This window comes from Lissotriton vulgaris, chromosome 9, assembly GCF_964263255.1.
Source record: "Lissotriton vulgaris chromosome 9, aLisVul1.2, whole genome shotgun sequence".
Classification (NCBI taxonomy): domain Eukaryota; kingdom Metazoa; phylum Chordata; class Amphibia; order Caudata; family Salamandridae; genus Lissotriton; species Lissotriton vulgaris.
In genome coordinates this window covers 71,808,566-71,826,213 of record NC_141697.1, presented here as the reverse complement: position 1 = coordinate 71,826,213, position 17,648 = coordinate 71,808,566, and the positions used below count along the sequence as shown (strand labels likewise).

Genomic DNA, 17,648 nt, shown 5'->3' with positions numbered 1-17,648 from the left:
ACAAATCAACTAAAGCACCCTTGGCAGCTCACTTCAGCACACACCAACATAACGTGAGCCAACTGAGGTTCCTTGTATTGGAGGTTGTCCCACTGAGGAATGGTGTTGATAACAGAAAAGTATTACTCCAGAGGGAAACCGTCTGGATCAAGAGACTTGATGCCTGTCAACCTAAGGGCCTCAATGACAGACTGGAATATAGCGGTTTCCTATAAAGTGCTGTTGTCTCAATGTACATACTCCATCTTCCACTTTTCTACCCTCTAATGTTCATATTCTATATTTCCGTCCTACAATGTTTACGCTATTACCCTCATGGCTTACTTCTCTTTTTGTCTACTCCCTCAACCACTTTTTCATCCAACCCTCCTTCATCACTTTACCATCACTTCACCCTCTTCACCTTCTCACATCTCATGACCTCGTATCGTTGTTTTACATTCATTGTGTAACTATTCTATGATTCACTTATTCTTTTGTCTACTCATTGCCTTTTAGTCTTTATTTTCCTTATTGTTACCCATTTACTGTCTCACCATCACATTACTTTCCTGGTAACCCTCCTTCCTACTTGTGGTTCCCATTACAATTTTTATTTTTTACACTGATTACTTTTATTTTTTACACTGATTACCCATGTTCCACTTTTTTGACTCATTATGTTGTTCTCAATATGCACTTTGTATACATATTTCTTTTGAAGTTATTCATTGTGCATTGATAACGTGATTGATCATTCCAAGATGGCCGCTATAGTTGAATAACACTGGTTTCCGTGTTGATAAATGCATTTCTAGCGTTTGTTTCCACGCACAGTTCTAGTTAACACAGTAGAACATCATGCTATGGCTTACATCGTGTTTTGAACGGTCTTTTATTTGTACTTATGATTATCGGCATGCCCTTCATGTTGTCTACCTCCACGGGAGTCCGTTTTCTATTTTCGGTTTCCCAAATCGGGTATTTACTTCCGCGTTTCACCGCGACCTCATACTAACAGTCGGCAGCCCCGCATGTCGTGTGTTGCTGTTTACATCTATTGGTAAGCACTTTCCCGATCTGTCACTTTCACGTTACTTTCAACCTTTCTTTTACTGTCCCGTTTTTAATGCACGCTAGTTTGTGACGTTTTAGTTGGCATTATGCTCCGTTTGGCCGATCCACTCGTATTTTCACTTTTATTCAGTCTGCACTTAATGGGCACATTAACACCGGTTTCCCCACCAGTATTTCGGACTCGTTTATTTACATATCACGCACTTTGAGAACTCTCTCACTTCTTTTAGCATTGGAACAAGCACGCTTGGTTTAACCCGGTTTTTTGTTGTTCAGATCACTTTGCTTACCTCGTGGTAGCGAGCTCCCCTTCCTGACACTAATATGTTTATCCACAGATCCTTTGCTATCCCCTGACGAAGGGCTCCGCCCGAAATGCATAGGGAAGAGGCATTGATCATTGGACATTGTGAATAAATACAATTGATATATCGTTGCACGAATAAGTCACTATGATGAAATAATATGTGACTCATCAAGTAAATAAAACCTTCAACAAACAAGGATTACTACAGACTATGTTTATGTGTAACGTGTGAAACCTTATTAGGATACCAACACTCAGGAGTGTATTCTCCCACTGGAGTGCCATCGGATACAGTGCAGGCAGTCCCTGCACTCCCATATTTCTTCGGCCTTAGGAGGTTGCACATGAAGCCAGCGCACGCTGAAACTTCCACTAATGACCCCCACATAGACCACCGTGGCTGCGATACAGACCCAAGCTACATCCAAGTCGCCATGACAGGGTCTCAGTCGGTCTGAGGCTGCAACCCGCGCCCTGTTGGAGGGGGGGGGGGGGCGCAGACTCACTGGTGGACCCGAAGATCGGAGCCCCCTCCGGGCTCCACGCAAGACACAACGGACTTGGATCCAGCCCCACTGGTGCGCAGCCAGCAGTTATGGCCAGAGAGGAGCACCACTAACAACATGGGCAGCCTAACCACAGGGGCCCCCGGCATTTCGCCAGACTATCTCCCACTCATGTAAGAAGCCAGGGATAGATTTCCCCCGCTCCCAAAAGCAAGGGGGTGGACATTAGGCACCGGCACGTGGGCAGGCGGGGGGCGCGCTGTTCATCATTCATTGTGTGAAGCATTAGCCGCAGCCGGGGCGGGGTTCGTAGGGCCCGCCCATGCCGCCTGGGGGTGCCGCTGCTGTTCCGCGGGGGGGGGGGGGAAGGTGTGAGTACATGCCACGGGAGGCAAGGGAGGGGGCACGGGGCTGGTGCCGGAGGCGGGGGGACCATGCGCGAGTACAAGGTGGTGGTGCTGGGCAGCGGTGGTGTGGGCAAGTCCACGCTGACTGTGCAGTTCGTGACTGGCACCTTCATCAAGAAGTACGACCCCACCATCGAGGACTTTTACTGCAAAGAGATCGAGGTGGATTCGTCGCCCTCTGTGTTGGAAATCGTGGACAAGGCTGGTACCTAGCAGTTCGCCTCCATGCGCGACCTGTACATAAAAAATGGCCAGGGCTTCATCTTGGTTTTACAGCATGGTGAACCAGCAGAGCTTCCAGGACATCAAACCCATGCGAGACCAGATCATCCGTGTAAAGCGGTAAGCAGACTGGGGAGCCCAGAGGCCGGAGACACGGACAGCGGGAGGGGAACGGGCACACGGACAGCGGGAGGGGGGGCGGGAATGGGCACACGGACAGTGGGAGGGGGGGGCGGGAACGGGCACACGGACAGCGGGAGGGGGTGGGGGGGGAAGAACTCACTTGGACTTCTTCCGGCGGCGGTCGGCCTGGAGAAATGACCAAAAACAACCTTCGAAGAAAAAAAAATTAACCACCGCCGCAATGACGTTCGCAAAGGAGCGGAGAGCAAAAAAAATCGCCGGAACGCCCACGAATCTGCTCCCACAATGACTGACGCATCTCTGTTCAAATGCTAGCCTCCATTTATGGAGCTAGCCAATGGAACAGAGAGGCGGGACAAAGCCCCATACTGGTAAACAAAAGTTTTCGCCTGCGCGAACGCTGTTGCGCAGCGGATCGCCAGGCGAAACCTAAAAAGCAGGCCACTTGAATCAGGCTTCCGTTTTTCTCACTCCTGCGTTTGTAACCAGCTTAAAATAAAAGTTATGAATTGTAGAAAAGTAGGAAAACAGTCACATTAGCAGAATGAAGCTCTGTCCTCCTGTAAACTTGCCTCGTCTTGGCAGGAAGGTATGATTGCGTAAATTGAGAAAAAATAGCCAAATTTACAGGGAACAAAAAACATTTTTTCACTGCTGCAATAATAACCTCTGCAAATGCCATATAGTGGTTAGGCGGAATGGAGATGGGACCACGCAAGAGCAATCGGGAGCCCACAGGACACTGCTAAGGCCATGCATGCACTGTGGTCACACGGAGCCTCACGTGGTCTCACAAGAAGATGGTACTACAGCTTTAAGGATAGGAGCTGATGGCTCGTAAAAAAAAAAGTAGAAGCAGTGCACACTGATTGCATGAACAGTGTACTATAAAAAAATGTGTCTTTGGCAAAAGGCCTAATAAAATACGGTAGAACAACTGTGTTGCCCGTGGCGGCGTCATGACCCGGATATTCGCTTGGGTCGAAACACTGCCAACACATGAACTTTGAACTAAGTCATTTCTGAACTGAAAATTATTCAATTCAGTACAAACAAAGATCTTTTGTCCTTAGTCATATGGCTTTCATTTTTTCACACCTTGTATTTCCTTGTGTCCTGTGAGTCACTTAAGAAAGAATCATTTTTGTTCGATAATTACTCTTTGTCACAGAAGTCAGTTTGAATATTTTTAATCTCTGCATCATAAAATCTTTGTACACTAAAACTCTTGCATTGTCATGACATTTATTATCCTACACATGATTGTTTAAATGAGCAAATCACAAACCACTGTTCCATTGTAATTATTTATGTCAGGTTCCATGGTAAGCTATCAGGTACCCCAATATCCATTAGCAAGCTTCAAGAAATCCACTCACCTATCAAACAAGGCCAGAAGGGTTAGCCGGTCAAAGCTGATGCCAACCCAAAGTTGGGGCAGAAGCCAAAAACGGTAATAGTGTTTTACTTTGTGGGCCGCTTCCACTTGTGGCTGCATGTGGTCCTGCAGGTCAGGGCTTAAGTACATGTCATGTTGTTCAAGCAAATCTGTGCTTAGGCGGCTCAATCGGATCTGTGGGAGAGAGAGCTAAAATAATGTTAACAAGAAAGGCAGCAGATTTGTAAAATATGTACACAGGTCAGAACGAGTGTCATTTGAGTAAAAATAATAAATGCGTACCATTCATATAGTTTCTGTGGAGAGGAGTTTATCTCCATTTAACAGTTAATTCTGAAAAGCCCCAACAGATTGACAATCGTCCAGTTTCTAAGAAGTTCTATCAAAGGCGAGTAGGACAGTGTAATTCAGCAGAATTATTTGGAAGTTGGAAAGGAGCAGGGGCTCAAACAATAGGGAAATAAACTTGTTTTTGCCTGTGTGGGTTTCACAGCTCTAAAAGTGCATCAACGCAGCTGAACCACAAGGGTAGTGGGTGTTGAACAGCCTAGAGTTAACGTAAAGCCATAGTAAGGCAAACAGCTTCCTTAAACCCGAAAGCATCTAGCCGGCCTCTTTGAATGTGTGTAGAACCTAACAAATACTTACAGAAGAAATACATTTTTTTTTTTTTATATATTTTTATTGCAGGAATTAGCCAAAATTACATGTCGGATCAGCAATACAGTTACAGGAATAAAATAGTAGATACATCAGATCCCCCGTAAAAAAACGTCGTGGGTACACAGCCATTCAGCCCACAACCCGAGGGTCGGGCGGCGAACACAGACGGGGATCTGATAGAAGGTCGAGGCAGGTCCGGATAATCCCACGAGCTTCATCTGCTTTTCTAGATCAACCTAACAAAAGGGCAAAAGAAACTCCCCCCCCAACAGCCCAACAATGCAACTTAACCCCCCCCCCCCCCACCCCCGCCATCAGTGTGTAGTAGTGTGTGTAGGAAGAGCCTATGGGAAAAACCCCAGATGACTATATTTATATCCGTATCATGAACGGTTATCAGGACTCAGATTGTGCTACATCTTCGCCCTCGGAATCGCTGGAAGCGCAATAATCTCTAAGGGCCTGCACTAACGTCTCCCATTCCAATGCTGATTCTAGCGCTTTCTCATTGTGCTGCCGCCTAGCCAATTGGTACCGCAGAGTGCTCTCCCCCGCAGCCCATTTCAGAAGTTCGCTGTGCCACCTAGCTCCCGTTGGACCAACTCTTGCCTTCCAATTCCTGGTCATCTCCCGTTTAGCGAGGACAAGCCCCAAATCAATAAATTTACTCCAAATTTTGTTTTTAGGGGTATGTGGGAACCATTGTAAGAGCCCCACCGCCGCGTCGACCGATAAAGACCTCCCCGTTACCCTATTCAGAGTATCCTCTATCACGAGCCAATAAGAGGACAGCGCCGGGCAGGACCACAACATATGAAGGAGGTCCGCCTCAGGCGCTCGGCACCTGGGGCACTCTGCTGAATCCGTGGCGAAGTACTGCTGAATCTTCGCCGGGGTTAAATAGGCTCTGTGGAGTATGTAAAAATGGACTAGTTGGAATCGGGCATGACGAACGCCCTTCCAGGCTCTGCGCATGAGTTGTGACCAGGTCGTCTCCGGTATCTCTTTCCCTATGTCTGCCTCCCAACGAGTCCGCAGAGTGGCGAGGGGGGGGTAAGCCCTCGTTAACCAGTCTGTTATACAGGCACATGACTGTCTTGACTGTCCCCGCGGACATCATAACATACTGGCACACCGGAGACGTAGGCGGTTCCTCTAACCCACTTTTCCAGTGCGCCTGTATCGCTCGGACCAGAGCCATGTGCAAGAGGAAGTCGCCTCGAGGAACATCGAAACGGGCTAGGATCTCTTGGAAGGGGAGTAACACTCCGTCCTCATATAGGTCCCCCACCAATTGCAATCCCGCGTCCTCCCAGTGCCCTAAGCGCGACCAGTCTCCCCCGTGAGGCAGGGCCGTCAGCATCCCCAGCGGTATTTCTGGTGCATACGGAAGCCTTAACTGTCCCCGGGCGTGGGCACGATTCCAGCATAATCGAATGGTCTTTTCTTCGAGCGTCAGGTCCTGCAGGGCCAGCCGTTGCCGTAGTGTGATAAAGGAGATAACATGCCTGGGCATCCCCGTACCCCTCCCAATCTCTGGGCCACGAAACTCCCTCTCGACCTCCTGGGTGAAGGTCTGCAATTGCGCCGCCAGGTAATATTTCTCAAAATCCGGCACCGCAAGGCCACCCTCAGACTTTGGCCTCATCAGGGTCTTGAGAGCCACTCTCCGGCGGCCCGAACCCCAGAGGAATCCCACCACCATGGATCGCAATAGCCGAAAGGTGGCTGGCGGGATCCAAATCGGGAGCGCTCGAAAGTAGTAGAGCAACCGGGGGAGTGCCACCATTTTCAATAGAGCAATCCGCCCTGCCACCGAAAGCGGCAGGGTAGCCCAAAATTCCATACTCCCACGCAACGCGCGAGTACAGCGGGCTATGTTCCCATCTAAGAGGTCGGTGGGGTCATGGTATATGTATACCCCCAGGTACTTGAAGCAGCTGGGTTCCCACCTAATTTCCCCATTGACGTCAGGTCTGGGCGTTCCTCTGCGAACCGGGAACAGACAAGTCTTGGCCCAATTCACCCGAAGGCCCGAGATCTCCCCGAAAGACGTTAGTGCCGTCGCAGCCCCATTCAAAGCGACGTTCGGGTCCTCGAGGAAGAGCAGCAGGTCATCAGCATACAGCGAGATGTAGTGCTGGCCGGATGGTGTCCTCAAACCGCTGAAAGGGACCCCGGACCGGATCAACAGCGCCAGTGGCTCCACCGCTAGAGCGAAGAGTAGTGGGGACAATGAAAAGCCCTGTCTCGTGCCTCGCTCTACCGGATATTGTTGGGAAATCAGCGGGCCCGCCCTCACCCTGGCCGACGCCGAGGCATAAAGCACCGTGGTCCACCTGACAAAGCCCTCCCCTAGACCAAAACGCAGCAGCACTCTGCGCAGGTAGTCCCACTCCAAACTATCGAAGGCCTTTTCCAGATCAATCGAAAGAACCACCGGGCACGGGGCCTCCATGTGCGGTTCCCCCAGCAAGCGAAATAGCCTGCGAATATTCATGGTCGTGTTTCGCTTGGGAATGAATCCTGCCTGGTCCTCGTGCACTAAAGAGCGCATGTGCCCTAGTAGCCTCGATGCCAATATGCTGCTTAGGATCTTATAATCGACCGTCAGCATTGACAATGGTCGGTAGGACGCCGGGTCAGTCGACTCTCTACCAGGTTTAAGGAGGGGAGCTACTAAGGCCTCACACATCGAGCCGGGGAGGCAGCCCAAACGCTTCGCCTCTCTGTAGACTATCAACAGTTGAGGCGCCAAGAGGTCAACGTAGGTGGAGTAGAATTCAACCGGAAGGCCATCCAGGCCCGGGGTCTTATTCCTCGCCATCCCTTTAATGGCACTACGGATTTCTCCTAGTTCGATGTCGGAGCCCAGAGCCTTCGCCATATCGGGCTCCAGCGCTGGCATCTCTAAGGGTTGCAAATACTCATCAATCAGGGCGGGGTCTCTGGCCGGGTTACTGCGGTATAGCTGTTCATAGCGCTGGTAGCAGCCTAAAATCTCTGGCTGGGTGTGCACCTCAGATCCCTCCGCCGTGCGCATGGACGTCGTTAGAGAGGTCCGGCGTGTGGGATTGGCTAGCCACGCTAACAGCGCGCCCGACCTATCCCCCTCTGTGAGCGACCTAGTGGTATAGGCCTTATAATCGAAGCAGCGCAGCCTTTCGACTTCCGCCGCCACCGCCTCTCTTGCCGCCGCCGTACGCTCCTGGAGTTCAGGGTGACCGGGGCGGCGAAGTTCCATCTCACGGAGCTTCCGATCAGCCGTGGCCAAGTCACCAAGGATGACTCGCCGCATGCCCACTTTTTTAGAAATACAGTAGCCCCTGACGACTACCTTAAAGGCATCCCACTCTGACGCTCTCGATCCCGCGGTGCCCCCATTGGACGCAAAATAATCCGAGATTTTGTCCTCCAGGTCCGCCTTAAAGACTATGTCCTCCAAGATCTCCGGGCGCAATATCCAGGTGGGCACACTAGGGACCCCGGGAAACCAACGGAAGTCCACTAGGAGGGGGTTGTGGTCCGAGATGGTCCTGGTCAAATATTCAGAGCGGACCGCTGCGGACACCAACTCTGCTGATCCCAGAAGCCCATCCAGTCGCACGTGGAGTTCATGTAGGCCAGAAAAATAGGAGTAGTCTCTAGAGTCGGGGTGCTGCGCCCTCCAGATATCCGTAAGCCCCCAGTGTGTCTGCCATTCCTTCCTCCCTTTAGCCACTCGGCGGACTGGAGAGTCCGGGAGGGGGGGGTGCGAGCGGTCGGCCTCTACGTCTACTACTGAATTAAAATCACCACCCAGCAAGAGGGTTCCCGAGAGAAAGTGGGCCAATGAACCCGATAACCTGGAAAGGAAGGCAAGCTGGTCCACATTAGGTGCATAAATACAGCAAATATTCAAGTCCCTACCCCCCAGAGTGCCTGAGATAGCCACGTAGCGACCCTCCGGATCCACCACCGACTTCGCAACCTGGAAGGGAACCCCAGCTCTGATCCATATTAACGCCCCCCTTGCGTAAGCTGAGTATGTGGTGTGGAAGACCTGCCCTCTCCATCTACGCTGTAGCGCCGCCCCTTCCGCCTTGGTGAGATGAGTCTCCTGCAGCAGCGCTATCTGTACCCCTCTACGCACTAGATAAGCGTGAACCTTGTGACGTCTAGACATTGTGTGAAGCCCTCGTACATTCCAAGTGATGCATTTCACGTTAGCGATTTCAGCCATTGTCCCATACTGTCTGTCCCGGGCTTTCCCCCCAAGGCTCAAACAAAGAACAAGCGACAGTCAAGTCAACACTGATGGCGGCCATCTTCCCCAACAAAGACCCAACACCAGTCTGAAACCAATCCCACCCACCCCAGAACAGGACCCAAATAGCTCCATCTAGTTCCCATCCAAACCATGACTCCAACAACCCCCCAATCCCCGACTAATCCTGCGGTCGCCACCGCAGGGAAGCCTTAAGGGCTAGGTGCGGGCTGGGCGCCAGTAATGGGCCTTCGAGTCTCGGACTACCGAGACTAAATTGAGCCCAAGTCAAAAAAGCGACAGCTCGATCATGTCCCCGATCGCCTCCCCTGCCACCCCCGTTGCAAACCCCCACCCAAATGGAAGTAGCTCACCCAGTCATCCCTGCCCATCCAGCATGCCCTCAGCCGAGTCTGGAGTAACCACTGGCAAATGAACACTATCGGTCTCTGATTCCTCCGTGTCCGTTTGCGCCCCCTCGCCTCCGGGTTCCGATTCTTCGACAATGGGGCCGCTTTGTGAAAAAGACAGATTAGACACCATCTCCAGTACTCCTCGCCGTTCCGACATTGTCTCCACAGTCGACGGCTTGCCTGGTTTGCCGCGGCGGCTTCGGAGCCTTTTGGAACGACGTTGTTGACCAGGTTCCATAGCCAGCTGGGATGATGAGCCGAAACCATCTTTGCCGGCCCTATAAAGTTCGAGCCAATTACAGACTTCCTCCGGGGAATCAAAGAACTGGGTTTTGTGGTCAATGATAATACGGAGTCTTGCAGGAAAAAGGAGTGAGTACTGGATGCCCTCGCTCCGGAGCTCGCGCTTGATCACCAGGAAAGAGGTCCGTTTACGTTGGGTCTCATATGTGTAGTCCGGAAAAATGTTCACCTGGCTATTCTCCACCTGATAAGGGCCGTTATGCCTGGCGGCATTGAGGATAAGGTCTCTGTCCCGAAAATGTAATAAACGCGCCACCACTGGATGCGGGGCGCGGCCCTGTTGCGGCGGCCTCGCCGGCACCCTATGTGCCCGTTCCAGGGTGTAGAAGGAGGACAGACCCTTCAGAGCCACCGTGTCCCGAAGCCAAGCTTCCAAGTAGGCCACCATGTCGCCATCCTCGATCTTTTCCGGTAGGCCTACCACCCTAATGTTGTTCCGTCTGTTACGCCCTTCAGCGTCCTCCGCCCGTTTTTCCAAGCCCTCGATCCGGGACAGGGCATCCTTCATTGTCGCGGCCAGGGTCTTCTGCGCCGGCTCCAGAACCTTCACTGAGCTCTCTACCTCCTTAACTCTGTCCGAGAGCTTGCCGTGGTCTGCCCTGAGGAGGCCCAAGCTCGTCGCAACCTGGGCGATGTCTTGCTGTAGAGCCGATCCCGTGGTTGCGATCGCCTCCAGGACCCGGTCGAATTGTTGTTGTAGGTGGGGACCACCAGAGCTTTCCGGGTCAACTCGTTCATCCTTATCCGGCGCCTCCGTGTCCGAGGCAGCCGGGGTGGTCCCTTTGGGCCCCCTCGGTTTCCCCATAGCGGTTGAATCCCGTGGAGGAAAGTTCATCAGAGGCACTACCAAGTGTGGCCGTCGGCTATGGCACTCCTGGTACGCGGTCGTTGTGCAGAGGGCCGTCGATCATCGTCGCCAGGGCTCACTACTCCTCCGACTCTTCGGGCCGTGCCACCGCCGTGTCACCGGAGGCCTGCGAGGGGGAGGCGGGGACGATCGGCGCCAGACCGGGTATGGCCGCCAGGCCGATGAAGACCTTGAATGAGAATCACCAGTGCTGCCGGAAACTCTGCGACGCCAGGTCGCTGTGCTGTCCATGAAGTGTACGGGACTCCGGCGAGTTCAGGCATTCAGTGGGGGGCAGCCAGGTGTGTCTCGTGGCAACGTCCTTCCACTCAGGGCCTCCGGTCATCCGTGAGCTACTCTCGACGAAAATTCGGCCAACTATCCGTCTGGGGACGGCCACCGTGCTCAGATCCTTCCAAATCATCAACCAGACTAACTTCTCTTGGGGAGATAGGATGTAGAGAGGATGCGCGGAGCTCTGCTAGGCTTCCACGGGTCTGGGGTCTCGGTAAAGCCATCGAGAAGGTCCGGGCGCCATCTTGGGTCCCACTCCGCGGACCCCGTAACTTCTCTGTTTCGTCGGAACAACCGGTTTTCGAGTGTCACCGGGCGTCCCAGCAGGTCCCCTCTGACCCGATCTTCGGTTTGTGGGGGTCGGGGTGCCCCGCGGTCTCCGATCTGAAGGATCAAAGCGGGCTCAGTCCCGGAGCCGAGCTCTCAGGCGACTATCGCCATCGGCGTCCAAGCCACGCCCCCCTTACAGAAGAAATACATTATATAACAGTTACAAATACTATAGAGTAACCAATGTGCCTTTTAGTACGTGTTTGAGAAGTAAACCTACTACCATTCAGGACCCAACAACGAAGAAACCGAACACCAGTCACTTGGAGATAACCCATTTAGGATTCTGACTGAAATACTTACCACCAACACTCTACTATGGAAGAGTTCAGATTGGTAGAATATGCTTTTACCACAGGATAAGAGATCTCTACTAAAAATAAATATAGCTTGGTTTGGGCAAGGGCATGGTACAATCTGATAAAGTTGTAGAGCGATTAGGTATATATGATCGTGATAAAAAAATAAAAGGCACTAATGACTAGGTTTAAAGTAAATAGTCATAAAAAAATTGGTAGTCAAGTTACAAAGTATGTTTGTTGGGAAAGCTTGAATGTTGGGTTGTAGATCTGTGGATATTTGCTGATCTACATAAAATCATATGTGTGTGAATATGATTAAGTGTGACTTGTATGATGCATGTCTCTGACTGTGATCTATGCTTTTGCATGTGTTCATCTCAGTATACTGCTGATCAGTGGGAGTGGTTTTTCCATTTGTTGATGGAGGTGTGTGAACAGGTCTGGGTGTATATCTATCATGTCTGCCCATTTGGGAATCACAGAAGGTTGATTTTCTCATTCGCATCTGCACAGTTCAGCATTAAGTGGGTGTGAATTAAGTCCGTTTCTGCGATTATGTTTTATTTTTAATTCATAGCAATGAATGTGTTCATGTAGAATAATACGATTTGCGATTGTGCGAGGGTGTTAGTGCTTAATATCTGATAAAAAACTGTTGATGTTCAGGTAAGGTGATGGGGGAGAACTCAGATGACTGATTAAGCAACTTAGTAGCTATGAACACGGAACACAAAAACGTTCAAATCTCCTCGTTCAGATGAACAGTGTGTAAATTTAAGTTGGCAACTGAATTTACTGAGTGAGATTAAGTGGCTAGGTATTAGAGCAATAGTTTGATTTTTATTCGAAGTATTATTTAGGTCACGTGATTGCATATGGGGTAAAGGTTATAGGACATGCTTAGGATGTGACACGCATTGTGAACAAAGAGTTACAAGCAAGGCAGTGTATGATTGCGGGTTTCGATATTTATGCTACGGTTCCATGCCTCTTTCTGATGAAAGCACTAATTCATGCTGAAGTAGTGCTGAGCAAACTGTGTTAACATGAGTGATGTCACTGGTGAGCAAAGTCATGTGATCTGGATGGTAGAAGTTAATTGGGCACTTTCAAGTGTTTTTAGTCCTAATTTCTCCTTCTAACTCTCAGATCTCTTTCTATAGGCTTCTTAAGAGTTCTCAATCAAGACTGAGGCAAAGCATGGTTCCCCATTATTTGCAAAGCCAGCAGCTCAATAACTCTTCTTATCTTTATATTGAGTAAGTGTGTGAATGTGGGGGGGCAAACACCGGTCAATGCTTGTTTTCATTGTTCGCAAAACAAAATGATTATAACAACTTACCGCAAGATACAGTCTATACAATGAACACAATAATTTACATTGTGAGCACATGCAGCAGCTGCAATGAGCTCAGAAGCATTTCGGTACAACCTTTCATGCTTACCAATCAAACATATAAGTCACTGAAAATGACTCACTAAACTGACATATATACTTAGTATCCCTACTTACAGTCTATCTTCACAAACGGATTCAGACAGTCTGTGATAGCAATATTACAACTGTTTGCAATGTAATCCTCAAATGACCAAACACTTCAGAGTGGCACAACAACCGTAGAAAACACAAAAATGACAAGTCTTTATTGACCCAGAATAGGTGCTGTTCCCAGTATTTTCCTTTGTTAACAATCATCACTAACTGAAGATGGCAGCTGTCTGTTTCCACTGTACGCAAGAATTTCTCACTACAATTATTGTTTAGACAGGTACGTTAGGGCTGGTGGCATTTCAAATTACTCATCAACCAACCAGAGACGTTCATGCCATGACTGGTTGACCAGTCCCACTATTCACAAACATCGAATATAATTTTTTTTATCAAAAATATGGGAAAGCAACTCACTGATGTTGCCATCATCCAGTGGATAAGTGAATATATACATTAAACAGATGCAAATGTCTCCACAAAAATATACCTCACAGGCAAAAGGAAACAAGTGAAGTAATTGACAACATACCGGTCAAATCCGGTGAATTTGTACCATATTGTTTTAGAGTTTTTAGCGGAGATAACTTACCCTATGGTCATTTACTTGCAATAGTGTACTTGTAGGCACTACTTATAAAATGTGCCCCCTGTCTTCTAGCCCATTGTGCAGTGAATCAGCCAAACTCTAATCAAATGTACTGTACATCTGCTTGCCGGGGGGAGGGGTTGTCGTTTAAAGAGGGCAAAGTTAATAGCAATGAAATAAGTGCCTTGTCTGTGGAAACCAGCATTTTAACAACACTCTAGTGGTAGTTGTACACTATACAAGTAGAACCTTATATAAAAGATGACATAATCATTCCTACAAAGGCGCCAATGCCACTTTTATAAACTTAACTTAAAGGTACATTAAGGCTACAATCCAAAACCTAACGGGAATTTATAGTTATGGTGAGATAGGCAAGCAGAACTCCGGGAGTGCACTGCTTATGACCACAAAATGTCACAGACTCGCTTCCCTACACGTGCCTGCTGGGACAGCCCTTCAATGTAGTAGGAAAGATGAGGTACTACCCTCACCAACCAGATTGTCTTGTACCTATATTATATATACACACACACATATATATATTCCCTGAAAAAAAACAAAGGCTAAAGTAACGTTATAGTTAGGTGTGATAAAAAGTTATATATTTTTTTAAACCTTAAAAATTCCCTGAAAAAACTAAAGATTAAAGTAACGTTATAGTTAGGTGAATAGGTCAGTGACAACATTAACGTTTTGACACCCCCCCCCCCAAAAAAAAGAAATCCACCAATTCACCAGTTATAGTTAACAGAGCTAACAGGAACTTGCACCTCTGCAATGCACTGCTTATGACCTCACATGACATGTTATATGACATCACTGATGACATCTCAAATGACCAAAGGTAGAAAACTCCACATTGCACACAGCCTGTAGCTGTGCACGGCGGGGGTTGGCTATAGGGAACCCATCAACCAGACCAGAGCCTTTTATTTTTGTTACTGTAGAGGGGGTCCACAAGGCCCCCCTCCCTTAACTTCTTTAGGCCCTGGGGATCCCATTCTCCAGGGCCATATACACATACATGTTAAAATGGGATGGGCCGTGAGGCCCCCCTTCCTGAGCTGTTAACTTCCCCGGGAACCCTATCCCCCGGGGATACTTATTTAAATAAAGGGGCGGGGTATGCAGCTCCCCTCTCCTAGGCCAGGGGAAACCCATCCCCCGAAGGCCATAAATATACCAAAAAAGGGGGAGGGGGGCTGTGTGACCCTCCTCCGCTAGCCTCTTTAGCTCCCAGGACCGCATACCCCAGACCCTCCTGTAAAAAAAAAATATTAAAAAAAATGGGAGGGGGCCCATCCCCGGGGGAATAGGGGAACTCCACCCAGAGCACGCACCATACTCTTTCTAGAGGCCGCGAGGGGAGTCTAAAGGCCCCCAAAGCCCCTCTGGCCGCAGGGAGCAGCTCCTAATGCTGCTCCCTCCTGGCAGAAGCAATATTTTGATATGTTTCTCTGCCTGCTTCAGTGCGAAAGGAGGTAGGGGGTCCTTCTGGGTCCCAGGAGCCCGCAATGGCTGCCAGCAAATTTTTCTCATGTTGCTGGCAACTAATCAAATTGCTCGCTCCCATAAGAGTCTGACTCCCTCTGGAGCAAGATGGCCCAAGGGAAATTAAGATACTAACTAATAAGTACAGAAATGAACGTTTCACTGGGAAACAGGTGTTATCTATTCCATAAAATATTTTGGTAGAGACTGAATGTTCTTCTTGTTCACATGCAACAGGAAAATCTAAACATAATACCTTTATTATACATTCCCATAAAAATCCTGCCCTGTTTAAGATGGACTGTTAATGTCTGTGGTCTTGCACTGGCACAAGAAGATTGTTCCAAAATGAAAAATGTATGCTTATCACAAAAGAGACACTATTATCACACAGTATTCTTGGTCATGCTTTTAGATATAATTGCTCTTATTGTATTATTTCTGCTGTGAATGCATTAAAGGAAAACTTACTAGCTCATGTGGGTAAAATCGTGCTGAGGTAGAGCTTGAAACATGGGAGTCTGTGTCACTGTGAGAAAAGGATACGTTATTTTTTTCATTATGACTGAACAGTTCTAATTTTATTGTAAGCACAGATATAAAGAAAAACTTGATTGGAAATATAAACATTAGATCATTAACAACAACATTTTGAATGTCCAAGCCTTCCCCCCCTTTCTGACCTCAGTCTATGCTTTCTTTCAAAACTGAAGTAAAGGATTAACATATGTCCAATAGTTTATCTCGCTCACCGGCTGCATTAGGGGTGGGTAGCGGTTCATTAAATCACCTGTTTTAATTGCTCACCAAAACCTTTACAGAAACCACCAGGTGGGCATTCGATAATGCGCAGATTGGCTGTAAGTGGCAGTGCTGGAACAACTTTTGCTACTATGTTTTTTTAGGAAAATTTGAAACTGTCATTCATAACAAATAATTTGATTGTCTCAATGAGCAATAAATGCTTATTGATACACCAAAGGACATACATAGGCAAGGTGTTAAATGACATGTAGCAGCTTAAATCACACATTACACTTTAGATCCATCCTAATGAAAGGGCTCAGGTAAGAGTTGGATAGGCCAGAAGGGACTGCTGGTACTGTACACTGCACTCTGAGAAGATTTCAGATAATTCCCTGAATCATAGTCCTATTACATTTACAATATAAAGGTTGTTCATCAAAATCAACCTTTTGCCCCTTCAATTTACACAGCCAGCATGCAAGTATAATCCATCAGAAGCTTATGTTTTCACGGATGATGTGTAGTATGTAACCCAGTATTATTTGGCAAATCTATGTAATGATCAATTGGTTATGGCCTGTGAAATGACTGTACTGCTGCATGCCCCTCTATCTAGGGGCAGCTGCTGTGGTGTAAATAAGGTCCTAACACTCCAGCTGCCCCTCATTTAAGGGTATACAGCTTTAGAAGATAAATCGCAAGTAGATGGACTTCTAGCGAGTACACTTGAGTCTAGGACAGCAGGATACACTTCACTGCCTAATTGGAAGTGGAGTGCCAATGGCTCACCTTTGCCTTGATTTTGAACAACTTTCAATTCACTCTACAGCAACTGGAAGACCACAGTGACTCAAACGAATGGGACTTGCAGCGAAAGCCACCCGTCCTGTATTCTGCATCGTGAGTAGGCAACTCACCAACGCAAAGCTGCATAGAGAGGGGCAATGAAGGATGAAATGTGTTGTGAGGCAGAATACAGACGAGGAGCCTCAGATTGTCCCAAGTCAAACTCACAAAGGGACAGGTAGAAATGATCTAATTAAGAGGGAGGAGTCTTTTAATGGCCAGAAGGCAGGATAGGCAGCAGACTGGTCTTTGGATCTGAAAACAAATATTGATCTTTTTGGTACATGGACAGAAAGCCAATCCACAGGAGGGTGGTTATAGCCCATCTGGAGAAGGGCTCTATGCATTGAAATGCAGTTGGGCAGGGGCACAGAAAGAAAATTTTTATTAGTATGAAGGTATATAAAGGAATACCTTATTGAATAACCAACATTGGATTGTGGATAATAAATTACAATTTCAAATTAGTTTGGATGTGAACATTTGTGATATACAGAAAATGAAAGTGGCGAAGGAAGAATAATGGACAACAGAAGCACATCATGTACATTATTACAAAGGGATCCCAGGTGCAGGGAGTGCAAAATGGAGTAGTGGACAGAAGTATGAAGGTTTGGCATGAATAATGATGTCAATGTTGGATGCTTTACCATCAGTCAGAAACAAGCATTGACAGTTAAAAGATCTAGTTCAAATGTGCTCTGCATGCAATCTCCAGCATGAACAATTTATATACTAAATAAATCAAGATGATGCATTGTTGATACTAAAAGTTATAGCCATCTTGGAACAGTAAAACAATAATTCAGTATGCGCAATACCATTCTAGTATGGCTGCCACATTCATTCCAAACGTGGTGCTCAACTTGAAATAGTACTGTACATAATGTATCATTGCTTTACTGTTTCAAAACCAGCTGCCATTTTGCATCTAACTGTAGTGATCACTTTGGAACAGTAAAAAACATAATACATTATTAATAATGATATTCCAGGGTGGCTGCCATGTTCAGTCAATAAGTGCTCAGGCTAGGAAGCCGAAGA

At 48.0% G+C, this 17,648-nt stretch overlaps 1 protein-coding gene across 3 annotated transcripts in view; it reads right to left on the bottom strand.

The window, feature by feature from the left end:
- PCNX1 (pecanex 1) overlaps window positions 1-17,648 on the bottom strand; it is a 580,339-nt gene that overhangs the window by 345,712 nt on the left and 216,979 nt on the right. For 2 of the 3 annotated variants that reach the window (XM_086937051.1, XM_086937053.1), the window contains exons 10-11: window positions 15,483-15,540; window positions 4,022-4,230 (exon numbers count right to left, since the gene is read on the bottom strand). In XM_086937051.1, the coding sequence (XP_086793177.1) occupies window positions 4,022-4,230; window positions 15,483-15,540 (267 nt within the window). The remainder of the gene's footprint in view (window positions 1-4,021; window positions 4,231-15,482; window positions 15,541-17,648) is intronic. The other variant, XM_086937052.1, reaches the window with a different exon arrangement.